At 49.0% G+C, this 14,936-nt stretch overlaps 1 protein-coding gene across 1 annotated transcript in view; it reads right to left on the reverse strand.

Moving 5' to 3' along the window:
* Positions 1 to 14,936, reverse strand: part of LOC113565246 (forkhead box protein N2-like) — an 80,278-nt gene that overhangs the window by 15,559 nt on the left and 49,783 nt on the right. Inside the window, 3 exon segments of the mRNA XM_026986991.1 lie at positions 3,800 to 4,066; positions 4,115 to 4,562; positions 4,564 to 5,168. Coding sequence (XP_026842792.1) covers positions 3,800 to 4,066; positions 4,115 to 4,562; positions 4,564 to 5,168 — 1,320 coding nt within the window.

Below are 14,936 nucleotides of genomic sequence, written 5' to 3' on the forward strand. Positions count from 1 at the left end.
GTTCTAGCCCTCCCCCCTCGATCCAGAAGTCTCAGCCTAGCCAGAACGTGTTGCTACCTACTGCCCTCGTCCATGTAACAGATCGTTACACTTATCCATGTCGTGCCATTTTGGATTTTGCATCACAGGCAAACTTTGTAACATCTAGACTTGCTAATCAGTTGCAGTTGGATCACCGCTCGTCTTATGTTAGCATCTCCGGTATCGGAGATTCCATTCTACCTTCGAGCAAGTCTGTACATATAGTTGTACAATCCCAGGACGCAAGCTATCGAGCTTCCTTCGCTGCAATTGTCACCAACTCAATTACGGAAATGCAGCCCAACTTCGGCCTAGACGCAAAGGATTGGCCCATGCCGAATAGTCTAAAACTAGCTGATCCTAATTTCTCCAAGCCCCAACGTATCGATCTGTTGATAGGTTGTGGTTTGTTCTTCGATTTAATGTGCGTTGGACAGATTCGACTATCAGACCAATTGCCTACATTGCAGGAGACAAAACTTGGTTGGATAGTGTCAGGAAGCATTGATAGCTCGGAGAATAATCGTGCAGTTTTAGCCGCTTTTGAAAATTCCTCTTGCATCTCTAATGACGATTTTCGGCCCACAACGCTGGAGTACCAAAACTTAGATCAGCAATGCAGGAAGCAGCTGCTCGAGTGCCAGGTGCAAGTGGAAAAACTGCGATCGGAGAATCAGGAAATGCAGCGCGAACTTTTCGATGTATTAAAAACCTACATATCCACACTAAATGAAATTCAACTTTCCACAATTCTACATTGCCAAATTTCCTGCCATTCTCTGCAATTACAGAGGTTCCCGATGATCAAGTTGTAATCACGACAAGGCGCCTTCGTAAAGAAGCGCCGATTGCTGCATTTGACGATCATCCCAGCGCAGCCGCCAGCTGCGCCCAAGCAAGCATCTTCAAGAGGGCCGTTGGAAAAATAGCCCTTCAGGATGGATCTGTTGAAAGCTTTTGCCTTCCAACGGGGGGTGAAAGTTCTGAGCAGAACCCAGCCGATTAGTTGCTTGACAAATAGCACCTAATTCTTGGCCCTCAGCTGCTTATTTTATTTGTTACTTATGTCTATGTCACTCATTTGTTTGTTAAAGCTTTGCGCGTGCTTGCCCTGCTAAACGCTCTCTGCCAGCTCGCTCTTCGCTATCTCCGCTTTGCGTCTGCCTACCGACGTCAGCCGAGTGAAGCTGCGCTTAGCAATCGGAGCGGCAATGTAAAGGGCAGACAAGCCACACTTGCAATTTGGATGTCACGCATTAAAGAACATATCGTAATTTTATTTCTGCGCCGAGTTTTATTTAATTCGAAATAATTAGTCGGCCGATTGGGGATAAAAAAATTATCTCCACAGATTGCCTGCTTAGTTTCTTAGTAAGTTTAGTACTAATTTTCCTCGAATGTTAGTATAATAGCTATCTTTCTTGCATGTTCGCTTTCGGTTCGGCTACGCACCGTGCATCATGCGGCAGCGCCCCTCGGTCGGTTGGGCGGGAGGAGGGCTGCGTTTTGCCTGGGATCCGCGCGTAACAGCCTTCTGATGGTGTCACACGGGCCACTTGACGGTGCAGTAACTGCATTGCCTCTTGAAAGATGCAGTCATTGCATGTCAACGTCCAAGAAATAAAACTAAAGAAAGGAGCTGTCATAGACCCCAAGGAAGAAAAGTACGTCGAGGCATTTGAGAGACTAAACGTACTCATCACCTCAGAGCCTGTCCTTGCATTCCCAGACTTCGACAACATTTTCACTGTAACAACCGTCGAAAGTAATATAGCATTGGGAGCGGTTTTGTCACAAGAACACAAACCGATCTGCTACGCTAGCAGAACCCTAAACGATCACGAAATAAACTATTCAGCCATCGAAAAGGTATTATTGGCGATCGTATGGGCAACCAAGTGTTTCCGTTCATACCTGTTCGGTACAACATTCGAGATACAAAGCGATCACAAACCCTTGATTTGGTTAAACAACCTCAAGGAGCCAAATATGAAATTACAAAGATGGAAAATAAAACTGAATGAGTTCGACTTTAAAATAAAATATCTACCAGGCAAAGAAAATCATGTAGCGGATGCCTTATCAAGGGTAAAGATTAACGAAAATCTCCTTGGAGAAGCTTCCAATAGCGTTCGTGCAACTGTACATAGCGCACAGGAAGACCATCTCAATCACATTGCCATCACGGAAAGACCGATTAACTATTACAACCGGCAAATCGAGTTAATAAAAGGCAATGAAGATAAGGTAGAAACAATTCGTTACTTTCAAAAGCTAATCATCAAGATTACGTATAAAGAAATGACTAACACCTTAGTGAAGAATTTAATAAAGGAATATCTATGCACCAAAAAGAACGCATTAAATTTCCATAACGAAATAGATTTTCCTCCATTCCAAAAAGCCTATTTAGAAATCATTAATGCTAACAATATAACCAAAGCTGTCAAATCAAGCACGAAACTTCTAGATATTCAAAATTACGCTGAATTTAAAGAAACCATTTTAAACGAGGGGGAACGTGAGTTGCTGCGGACACCGCAACTCTACAGTTATACCCGATACTAAGTCAGTATGGCTCTCCTCCGGCAGACGCCGCTAATATTAAACGACACGACAAAGAGTGCGTGCGAGAGAGACAGAAAATCAGTCTGAGCGTGACGTCGGGCGCTGCGTATCCACTGCAAATAGATTTGTTCCTTTTGGTTTCAAAAATGATCCGATCTGATCCAGATTCAGCAATCTGATAGATATGATCATTATCTATGATTCTGCGTCTTTAATTTTCTCATATCTTCAATATTGTGGATGCAACAGATTTTCGTCCTTTGTGGGGGCGGAAGGGAGTGATGCGAAATACTGAGATATACGTTTTATAGTGAGATCTAACAGAAGTGCGGATACAAAATTTGGTTACTCTAACGTTAATAGTCTCTGAGATTTGTGGATGCCCCAGATTTTCGTCCTTTGCGGGGGCGAAAGGGGGTGTGGCGAAATTTTGACACAAATCGGTCAAGGTCCGATATCACAGGAGTGTGGATACCAAATTTGGTTGCTCTAGCTCTTATGGGTTCTGAGATGCTTGAACTCATATTTTGCAATTGGCAAAACCGACCATGAAACGTGTGTGTTAGAGAGAGACAGAGCGAGAAAGAATGAAATTCTTTTCTTGATTCTGGCTATAATAATTATACGATCTGGTTCAGATTTTGCACTCTAGAAGATATAGTCATCCTTTACGATTCTGCGTTTTTGGTTTTATCGTATCTTTAAAAATGTGGATGCCACAGATTTTCGTCCTTTGTGGGGGCGAAAGTGGGTGGAGCGAAGTTTTGAAATATTCTTGTAGCAGTGACATATCACAGAAGTCTGGATCCAAAACATTGTTGCTCTAGCTCTTATAGTCTTTGAGCACTAGGCGCTGAAGGGGACGGACGGACGGACAGACGGACAGACAGACAGGGCTCAATCGACTTGGCTATTGATGCTGATCAAGAATATATATACTTTATGGGGTCGGAAAGGATTCCTTCTGGACGTTACACACATCCACTTTTACCACAAATCTAATATACCCCAATAATCATTTTGAGTATCGGGTATAAAAATCATAAAGGCTTACTCCAGCCAGGTATAGAGGAGACCGTCAATTGGTTTAGGGGAAAATACTATTACCCGGATTATCAAAAACTAATCCAAAACATCATAAACGAATGTCCTACTTGTAATATTGCCAAAACAGAGCATAGAAATACAAAGTTGGCATTCGAAACCACACCTGTGGCTGCGCCTGTGTCTGCACCAGCTGCTGAACCTTCACCTTCTGGCCATACTGCTGCTCGCCGGCGGGACCGATGGCATAGTTGATGTCCAAACGCGCACGCTTCACCTTCTGCTGCTGGTGGTGGTAGCCGTTGTGGTTCGCATTAAGATCGGCCGGATTCAGCTCGATGATTTGTGTGCCTTGGCCGCTGGCTATGGCGCGGCGCACTGCCTCCTTATCGTCCTCGATGTCGATGGCATCGTACAGTTGTTCGTCGGCCTTCTCGTATAGCAACGAAGACTTCTCGACCAGGTGCCTTTCCAAACTCACCTCAATGTCTAAATCGCTGCCCTTCTAGCGGAGCAGGACGTGGTCAAGGGGCAGGTGATGGCTCGACTGGCTGGCAGCGGGGTGGCTGGCGAGTAGCTCTTCCTCGGCCTCGGACTCGCCCAGCATATCGTCGTCCTCATCCTCGTCCACGACATCTTCGTCCTCCTCAACGAGCATCGCATCCACAAGGGTGCCGTCGAAGTCCTGTTCCTCCAGATCGGAGGATTCTTCGATCTCCGACGTTGAATCGAGCTCCACATCGGAGTCGGCCGATCCGTGCTTCATCTCGCCGCGCTCCAACGACTCCAGATGCTCCCGATAGACCATGGCGCAGCGAATGGCCTGTGGATCCTTGCGCGACCACTTCTGCACCTCCTCGTCCATCTTGGTGATGCGCTCCGGGTTCAAGGCCCAGCGGCAGCCGTTACGCTGATTGCCGTTCGTGGCCGCTGTTCTTCCAGCCACTCGGCGCATTCTCGAAGTAGGGAAAGTGCTGGCACAGGAAACTGTAGATCTCCAAGACGGGCAGCGAGCCGGCCCGCGAGTTCTTCAGGGCCAGCGCGATGAGGCAGGAGTATGAGTAGGCCGGCTTGGGAAGGGCGCTGCCCACGACAGGCAGCTTGACCTTCTGCTGCAGCGGCTTGACGAGACCAGCACTGCCGCTGCTGTTGTTGCTGCCATTGCTGAGCGGCAAGGAGGAGGCCAGCGACGAGCCGGACGATGTCGAGCCCATGCTCTGCATCTGGTGGTGCGGCGAATGGGCCGCCGAGGCGATGCTCTTTGGTGTGGTGCTCCCCTGCTGCAGCAGGCCGCGCTTGGAGGCCTCTTCCCGCTTCAGGACCATGCCGTTGCCCGAACTCGAGGACGAACCGTTGATTGACTTGGCCGACGACTGGTGCTTCAGCTTCTGGTAGGCGGCGCTGTTGGAGAAGGTCAGGCCTCCGATGCCGGGCGCCAGCTTGATCGTGTTGGTGGAGACGTCTCCGGTGGTGAGCAGGTTGGAGGAGGTCTTTGAGGTCTTGTTGCCGCCCTCCTCAGACGGACTGGACTGCGACTACGTCATGGACTTCTATATGATTGGTAACCAACAGTTCCTATCATGTATTGACGTATACTCGAAATTTGACACTCTTGTAGAAGTAAAAAGTCGTGACTGGTTAGAAGCAAAAAGAGCCATCATGAAAGTTTTTAACGAGATGGGCAAACCTATTGAAATCAAAGCCGACAAGGATTCAGTTTTTAATTGCGCAGCATTGCAAGCATGGCTGAATGCGGAAAACGTCAAAATGGAGATCACTTCCAGCAAAAATGGAATAAATGAAATAAATGAAAAATTACGAATAAAATCTAGCGAGGAGAACCCAGAAGATAGATTCACGAAATTTGAATTAATTCTTTACACTTATAATCATAAAACAAAACATAATACCACAAACAGGACTCCAGCTGATATATTCATTTATGCAGGCTCACCTGATTATGATTATGCGGATATCAAATTTGGTTACTCTAGCCTTAATAGTCTCTGAGATTTGTGGTTGCCCCAGATTTTCGTCCTTTGTGGGGGCGGAAGGGGGTGTGGCGCAATTTTGACACGAAACGGTCAAGGTCCGATATCACAGGAGTGTGGATACCAAATTTGGTTGCTCCTGCTCTTATGGGTTCTGAGATCCTTGAACTCATATTTTGAAATTGGCAAAACCGACCATGAAACCTGTGTGTTAGAGAGAGACAGAGCGAGAAAGAATGAAATTGTTTTCTTGATTCTGGCTATAATAATTATACGATCTGGTTCAGATTTTGCACTCTAGAAGATATAGTCATCTTCTACGACTCTGCGTTTTTAGTTTTCTCGTATCGTCGAAATTGTGGATGCCACAGATTTTCGCCCTTTGTGGGGGCGGAAGTGGGCGGGGCAAAGTTTTGAAATATTCTTGTAGCAGTGACATATCACAGAAGTGTGGATCCAAAACATCGTTGCTCTAGCTCTTATAGTCTTTGAGCACTAGGCGCTGAAGGGGACGGACAGACGGACGGACGGACAGACGGACGGACGGACAGACAGACATGGCTCAATCGACTCGGCTATTGATGCTGATCAAGAATATATATATACCCCAATACTCATTTTGAGTATCGGGTATAAAAACAGAGAAGGATGCATACCACGGATGGACTTTATTCTAAATCTGCTTAAAGAGGTTAAATACATTAGCACGCTCGACTTAAAGTCAGGGTATTGGCAAATCCCAATGGAAAAACAGAGCCGACACTACACAGCCTATACAGCTCCCTGGCAGGGATTGTATCAATGGAAGGTCATGCCATTCGGACCCACAACAGCACCTGCTACGTTCCAAAGAGCCCTAGACTCGGTAATCGGACCGGACATGGAACCATTCGCTTTGGCATACCTAGACGACATAATCGTAATTGGGCGGACGAAAGTTGAACACATGCAGAAACTACAAACGGTATTTGAACGACTACGGACAGCAAACCTACGCATTAACGCAGAAAAATGCCACTTTTTCCAGAAGAAACTTAAATACCTAAGACACATGGTGAGCGAGGAAGGAATACACACAGACCCAGACAAGGTGGCGGCCATTAAAGAACTCACCGCACAAACTACACTAAAACAACTGCATAGTTTTTTAGGCCTGGCATCTTGGTACCGCAGATTCGTACCAGCGTACACCGAACGAGCAAAAGCACTACAAGACCTATTAAAAAGGGACAAAAATTTGAGTGGGGCGAAGCACAAGAAAACAGCTTCAAAGACCTAAAGCTGTGTCTAACGGAAGCACCAATATTGGCATGCCCAGACTGCAGAAAAACATTCATACTCCAAACGGTGTTGACCCAGGAAGATGCGGACGGAGAACATGTAATTTCCTACGCAAGCCGCAAGCTCAAAAGTGAGGAAACCAAATACTCTGCAACGGAAAAAGAATGCCTAGCCATCTACTGGTATACACAATATGAGGATGTACCTAGAAGGCTATCAATTTATTGTAATTACAGATCACCTAGCCCTCAAATGGTTAAATTCCATCGAAAACCCATCCGGACGAGTAGCAAGATGGGCATTGGAACTGCAACCATTCTCATTCGAAATACGATATCGAAAAGGCAAGTTGAACGCAGTGGCGGACGGACTATCCCACTTACCACGCGAAGAACCCCGAATAGCAGAAATCGTAGAATGCGCTTGGTATCAAAACAAATGGAACCAAGTAGAGAAGATACCAAACGAAGCTACGGATTATAGCATAAAACACGGAAGATTATACCGACACATACCAATCAGAATAGGTTAGGTTAGGTTGAGGCGGCTGCCGGGCTCGCTCGGAGCCCGTCACACTTAGGCCGGTTTCGGCCCGTTGTGATACCGCATAGGATCATTTCCTTCCTGCGTTGTGAGACTTCCTGTCAGCAATTATCCCATCCAGATGCTCTCACAAAGTTCGCTATCCTTCTGGGACATAGTTTGGACATCTCTGAGATGTCGTGTAGAAAGGCTGAGCCCAGGTGTTGTAGCCTTCTTCTGCTGAGAGCCGGGCAGGAGCAGAACAGATGTTCCACTGTCTCCTCCTCTTCCTCGTCTCTACAGCTGCGACAAAAATCGTTATGTGGGGCCCCCAGCCTGTTAGCGTGGGTGCCTATTAGCCAGTGTCCCGTGAGAAACGTGTGACTACGCTGCACCTTTTCCTGCTTAACTTGAGGAGCTCGGAGGTGCGCTTCATGTCCATGGTCGGCCATGTTTGCCGAGTTGTGCGACATCGTGGCACTGTTTGCCACATATCGTTTTTTAGTCGCTTGTATTGCTCCCTTATGATGAGCTTACAGGTGGCCATTGGCATACAGATATCCTCCTTGTCTTGGAGAAGGGGGATTGTAGTGCCAGATCTGGCCAGCTCGTCCGCTATACAGTTGCCCTCGATGTCCCGGTGGCCCGGGACCCAAATTAGGCTAATAGCAAATTGCTGAGCCATCTCGTGTAGAGATTTGCGGCAGTCTGCCACGGTGGCCGAGTTCGAGGAAATCGCGCTTAGCGATTTGATCGCAGCCTGGCTGTCGCTATAAATGTTTAGCTTGGTTGCCGTGACGGCAGCCGCTTGTAGGCAGTCTAGTGCCTCCCTGATTGCTATGACTTCCGCTTGAAAGACACTGCAATGATCTGGGAGTCTAAAGGAATGCCTTATGTTTAGCTGTTCAGAGTAGATTCCCCCTCCGACTCTGTCGTCCAACTTTGATCCATCTGTGAAGATGCTTATGGCCCCATCAGGGCCTGGGAGTCCCTCGAGCCATTCGTCTCTATGAGGGATGATTGTGTCGAAGGGAGTGTCTGTATACTCTCTTGGAACTTGGTAGTCTGTTTTTGAGGGGACGGTACTGCTATTTAATATGGCTGAGTGACCTATGCACTGTGTCACCCATTGATCTGAGTCTCTTAGACGTATTGCTGCTGCTTCTGCCCGTTCCTTTCCTGCGAGTTCAAGGCTCTGTAGGCATAGGATGGCATTTAGCGCATCATTTGGGGTGGTGCGGAGAGCTCCGCTGATGCATAGGGCGGCAGTCCGCTGGACTTTGCCCAGTTGCTTGGTGATCGCCCTTTTTGATAGGGCTGGCCACCACACCGTAACTCCGTAGAGTAGTATTGGTCTAACTATAGCTTGATATATCCATTGGACTATGCTTGGGATCATACCCCATCTTCGCCCAATAGCTTTTTTGCATGTATAGAGTGCAGTCATTGCCTTCTTCACTCTGTCTTTGACATTCAGGTTCCAGCTAAGCTTCTTGTCAATTACCAACCCTAAGTAACTGGCACTGTCGCTAAAGGAGAGCCTGCATCCTTGTAGTATTGGAGGGTTGAGGGGCGGGACCTTGTATTTATTTGTGAATAATACGAGTTCCGTTTTTGAGGGATTTACTCCCAGACCGCGCGATTCCGTCCAATCCGACAGTTGCGCTAGCTTTGTGGACATTAAGTCGCACAGTGTTTGGGGGTATTTCCCCGAGAAAATAATCGCAACGTCATCCGCATAGGCCACGACTTTGCAGCCCCCCCCCCCTCCAGGTCCCATAGAATCTTGTTGACTGCTATGTTCCACAGAAGAGGAGACAGGACACCACCTTGCGGGGTGCCTCTGTTGACATACCTTGACTGGGCGGACGATCCCATCGATGATGTCACCGTCCTGCATGTGAGCAATTGATCAATGAGCAAGTGACGGTCCACCCCCAGGTCAGTCAGGGCTTCTGTAATGGCACCCGGTACAACGTTGTTGAAAGCTCCCTCAATATCGAGAAATGCTATGAGTGAGTACTCTTTGTGATGCAGAGATTTCTCTACCGCAGAGATCACTTCATGAAGAGCCGTTTCCGTGGATTTTCCTTTCCGGTAGGCATGCTGTGCGCCTGACAGCAACTGAGGGTGTATAGTTGTCCTCAGTTGCAGCCCGACGAGTCTCTCAAAGGTTTTGAGGAGGAAGGACGATAGGCTGATTGGTCTAAAGTCTTTTGCAGCTGAGTGCGAGGCTTTCCCAGCTTTGGGAATGAAGACTATCTTTGCCTTAAGCCATTGTACCCACAGCCAGTATCTTCCTGAAGATACCTTGTAGCCAGTTTATGGCCGTATCCCCGGCCTTCTGAAGTTGGGCCGGGATTACCTGGTCTGGGCCTGGCGATTTGAACGGGTTGAAGCTGTTTATTGCCCAGCTTATGTTACGTTTTGTGAGGATGTGATCCATCGAGGTTACCGGTCCCTCTCCTGGAAGATGTGCCGTCTCGATGGTTGTGCACCCTGGAAAATGTGTGTCAAGTAGAATTTGCAGGGACTCCTCACTGGAGTTAGTCCACGTGCCGTCATTCCTTTTAAGATACCCCACCGAGGGGTTAGTTTTTGAGAGAATCTTGCGAAGCCTTGCGGCCTCTGATGTTTCCTCAATTTCCGAGCAAAATTTTTGCCAAGAGGCCCTTTTTGCTTTCCTTGTTTCCTTTTTATATAGTGACAGACTGATTTTATAGTCTGCCCAGTGGCTCTCCTCGTTCGCGCTTTTGGCCCTGTTGAAAAGGGTCCTGCAGCTTTTACGTAGGATGTCTATTTGTTTTGACCACCAGGGGGTTTGTCTTTTTCCCCCTAGGTTTGCTAGAGGGGCATGCTGCCGCGAAGGCTTTGTTGCATGCCTCTGTGAACCTGTTCACTAGGCGATCTAGGTCGTCTTTTGTGTCAGGGCATGATGGTGCTTTGGAGGGGAGTAAGTCCTCCAGGGCTGAGCTATATTTTTCCCAGTTGGCTTTCCTGGGATTAATATAGTCCTTAGGTTTCGGACACTCGAGGGATAGTGTGGTCTCGATGTATCTGCGGTCAGAGAAGGAGTGGTCATCAAGGACTTGCCAACTCTTGACTATGTCTAACATGTTGGAAGACACTAGGGTGATGTCAATAACCTCCTGTCGATTTTTAATTATAAAAGTGGGGTCGTTGCCCCGATTGCAAATAAATAGATTTGAGTTAAGGATGAAGCTGAAAAGTGACTCACCCCTTGCATTTGTGTTCGAGCTCCCCCATTGAGTGTGGTGAGCGTTGGCATCGCAACCTATTAATAGGTCTATGTCCGACCTCTCGCTGTCGCTGGCTAGTTTGCGAACAAGGTCGTTGGGGGGATCGTTTCCCTCATGGGCCATGTAGGACGACATCAGCCTTAGATGTGTCCCTTTCAGCTCTAGGCTTGCCGCCGTGTTGTCGCTATCGCTATAATTATGGAGCAGAAAGATATTAAGGTGCTTTCTGGCGAGAATGCAGGTGCGAGTTTTACCTTCATGTTGAGCTACAATTATCTTGTACTCCTTCGACCCTAATCCACAAACCTTATCTCCCACTATCCAAGGTTCCTGGATCAGGGCTACGTCTGCTCCGCTCTCTTCGAGGCGGAGTATAAGAGCAGCGGATGCTGCTTTACAGTGGTGGAGGTTGATCTGAAGGAGCCTCAGGGACATCCTTAGTGTTCTCCACCACTGTAATGTCGGCATCCGGATCGTCCTCGACTTCCTCGTGGCAACACATTGCCTCGAAGTCGCATCTCAGCGTGCCATCTGTGGAGTAGCCCTCTGGGTCTATCTCTGTGTGATCGTCGGGTGCTTCGATCTCCGAGGCAGCGTCCTGCTCGACTGGCTTGTCGACAGGACGTGCCTCGGCCGCCGCATCCGACTTGTAGACCTTTACGGTCACAGAGCTGAACCCAAAATTGAGCTCGCCTTTGGCAGCCTCAATCGGGGCCAGCGACTCTTTGTTGAGGACGACCACCGCCTGGTTTGTGGGGCCCTGTGTCGTCTCAACTTTGACCACCTTCCAATCCGCTGTTGGGAGGTGGGGGTTGCATCTTTGCAGCATTTTTAGGATGCGCTCCGGCTCCTTCATGGAGGCGGGCACCCAGACTCTCGCCCTTGGTCTACTGGGCACTTCGCTCCAGTCTACAGCGACGAGCTTCGCCCCTGGGTAGACTTCCCCGACTAGCGCTACCGCTGCTTTGTACAGCTGTACGGAGCGCTCATCTTCACAGGCTACGATTTTTATGCAGCCCTGGTACCAGCCCATGTCTCTGCAGACGGGGGGGGGGGGGGGGGGGGGTCCAGGCTGCTTTTCCAACAGCTCGAAGCAGCGGTCGGCCAGTGCCGCTTCCACCCACTTCCACTGGTTCCTAGGGATCCGGGAGTCCACGCTGCCTTTGTCCAGGACGCCAATCAGCGTCCTTTCTCTGGCAATCTGCGCGAACGATGCGTTAGGCAGCACTCTGGAGCGCTTCGGTGTCGGCCCCGGAGTCTCCTGCGAGCGCTGCCTTTTTTGCTGAGGGGCTTCCTTCTTCGGTGCTTCCTTGCCAAAGTTCGGCAGCACCTTCGAGGCCCACTCGACCTTCTTAATCCATTTGTCCGTCGGGCTAGACATCTGGCTTGCGTTCTGCCGACGGAGTATGTTGCCAGCACTCCTTCTGTCGGCATATGTAAAGGATTTGGCTTTGACACTAGTAGATGGTGACTCCTCCCCCTCCACTTTACCAGCAGGCAGAGCAGCCGCAGGATTGCATAGCCACTCTGCCAAGGTATCGGTTTTGGGAGCCAATTCACCACCCACCCCGACACCGGGATGGGACCCCTTTGGGCTCTCCCTAGCATCTTCCGCCGCGCAGGTTTTCCCTGCTGATTTGCGGGTCGGGCCAGGCCTTTGGGCCGCTGCCTTCCCCTGTTTGGGATTGCTCCCTGTTGGCATTTGGGGAGTGCCAGACTCATTTTGTTTGTTTTTAAATTCTTCCATTCTATTCCCACGAGCTGCAGAGAAGGGGTACGGTCCGTCCGGGCAGAGATCCACGTTGCCCGGATAAGGCATACTTAGAACAGCGGGCTGCCAAGTCCCTGAGCTCTCCGTTAACGACTGGGCTAGTTTTATATACCGGGCCCCCAGCCAGGCTGACTCTCGGCACGGGTCGAATAACACTCTTAGTCCGGCCCGGTGTGAGCTGAATGTGGGGGGTTGGGATGTGGGTAGGTAGTGTGTAGGGATAGGGGAGTGTGTGAGCTACTTATACGAGGCGGCACCACAAGCGCATCGTCAGTGTTGCTACTTCGCGAACACCCGCTGGCTGTCCGGGGCTGCTTATTTTCGGTACTCTCCCTAGGGATGTCCGATTATTCGCAGCTGACCTACCTATATGACCTGTATATAGGTAGGTCGTTCGCTATCCGCAACCTGCGACCCGTCCGGTGGCCTCAGCTAGGCCCCCTTTGAACCACCTCACGAGCTCATCAGACCAGACCACCAATCAGAATAAGGCAGCGATACTTTTGGCTAGGGTTGAGCAGAGACGTAACACGATTCGTACGAACATGCGAAAGCTGCCAAAAATTTAAGGTATCGCAACAAGCAGCGGCAGGCAAAATTCTGACCAAAATCTCAAACGCACCATGGGAAACAATATGCGTCGATTTTGTGGGACCACTCCCAAGATCGCCGCATGGCAACACTGCACTAATCGTGTTTATCGATAAATTTTCGAAATGGGTCCGTGTAAGGTACTCGAACTAACCTCACCAGTGATTACAACAGTACAAGATACGACAACGAACAAAAAACTACGGGCACACGTCTCACAACTAAAACCAGCAAAAATAGAGGAAGCAAACACAATAATGATGCCATCTCTCTACCTTTTCAGAAAGATGGAAAATAATGAAAATAAATTCGACATTTCGGCCCGGAAATTTAAGGAGAGGATGGCACAGGCCTGCCACAAAAACCGAGCGGCAAAGCTACTATCGGCCGCCCCCCCACTCAGCTGACGGATGAGAACATCAGTAACAAAAGTGTCAGCACCCAGGAAAACAACCAAAACCAAGACGATGGAAACCACGGCAGGACAGCACGAGACACAAGGAGAACCAGTAGCAACATACAAGGACGTAATCCCAACAAAGAAGAGGATCAGCTGGGCAAACCAGGCCAACCAACGGGAACAAACGGCACGAAGAGTCAGCGAACAACAAGTCACGAAACTTTCATGGGCCAAACAAGTGAAAGACGAAGAATCCGACAGGGACGTGCTGGACCTAAACCTGGAATGAAACGTTCCGCTTAGCTTCGAGCTGTTGGACGCATTAATCAAAATCATCAAAGCGAAACTCGAAGACCGCCCGAAACACACGCAAAGACGGTTCAAACTATGGAACGAGGAACAGGAGGCGTGCTGGGTCAAGGCCGAGCTGGAGAGGTCCGCATCGGCACCTGGTTCCGGGCGACACAAGGAAAGACAACCGAAAACGCCACACTGGGAAAGGAGGGGGGAGTGTGACGCCCAGCGCCAGGAAGACCATGCGCCGGCGCAACAAACACCACAACAAGACATTAGAAACACCAAGACAAGCCATGAAGACTAAGCTATAAGTAATAGTAGGATAAGTAGAACATAAGCGACAATACATGAAGACCTGCCACATAAGGAAAAAAGAAATAAGTATAAATAAACAAACAATAAAGAAAACACGAAAGAGACATAAAACCAACCACAGCTGATCACCACCAATGGGCCCGTAGCACAGCCACCCACGGTCACACCCACAGCTGACCGCCCCAAGTGTGACCATAACCCAAGCACCAACGGGCACACTATCAGCCGATCCGTACAAACGCGTTAGGGACACAGCAGCCAACAGCAGCCCCAGCGATCCTCTCATCCTCCTCGGAGCACATTAAACCTCCGCGACCTCAACCGACACCGACCGGACGACTACCAGGACCCGCATGCAACCATCCGCCAAATGCGGTTAACCCGAAGGACGACCCCGCCGAACCCGAAGGAAGAGCCAGAAGAAAAAACCCGCGCACCTTTTAAGAACAATAAAAATAACTCTATCTCTTTTATTACCGCTCAAGCCCCGCCTTATTCTTGATCCACGAGACTCTCTTTCAGCTACCACACCCAGAGATCAAACAAATTTCTGTGGAACCCGGCGCGACGAGCATTCCCCGGCCGAAGCGCCGTCACAGTGGCGCCCGAGCATGTTGTGGTAGCATAAGAAGCATAATCTCAAAGGTCAAGATGGCAAAACAATGGATAAACCAAGTAACGAAACTGGAGTTATAAAACTGTTGCGAGGAATTCGGATTGAAGAAACTGGACGGACTAGAGACCCAAAGGAAACAACTACTACAATTTTCGGAGAGAACAGACCTCCCAATACATATACCCAAACACGACGGAAAGGCCCGAGAACCAAGAGCCCAAGGCAACAATCACCAAAAGGAGTACCAACAACCAACAAT

The sequence above is a fragment of the Drosophila persimilis genome, unplaced genomic scaffold (genome assembly GCF_003286085.1).
Source record: "Drosophila persimilis strain 14011-0111.01,24,50 unplaced genomic scaffold, DperRS2 tig00000002-arrow-pilon, whole genome shotgun sequence".
Taxonomy (NCBI): Eukaryota; Metazoa; Arthropoda; class Insecta; order Diptera; family Drosophilidae; genus Drosophila; species Drosophila persimilis.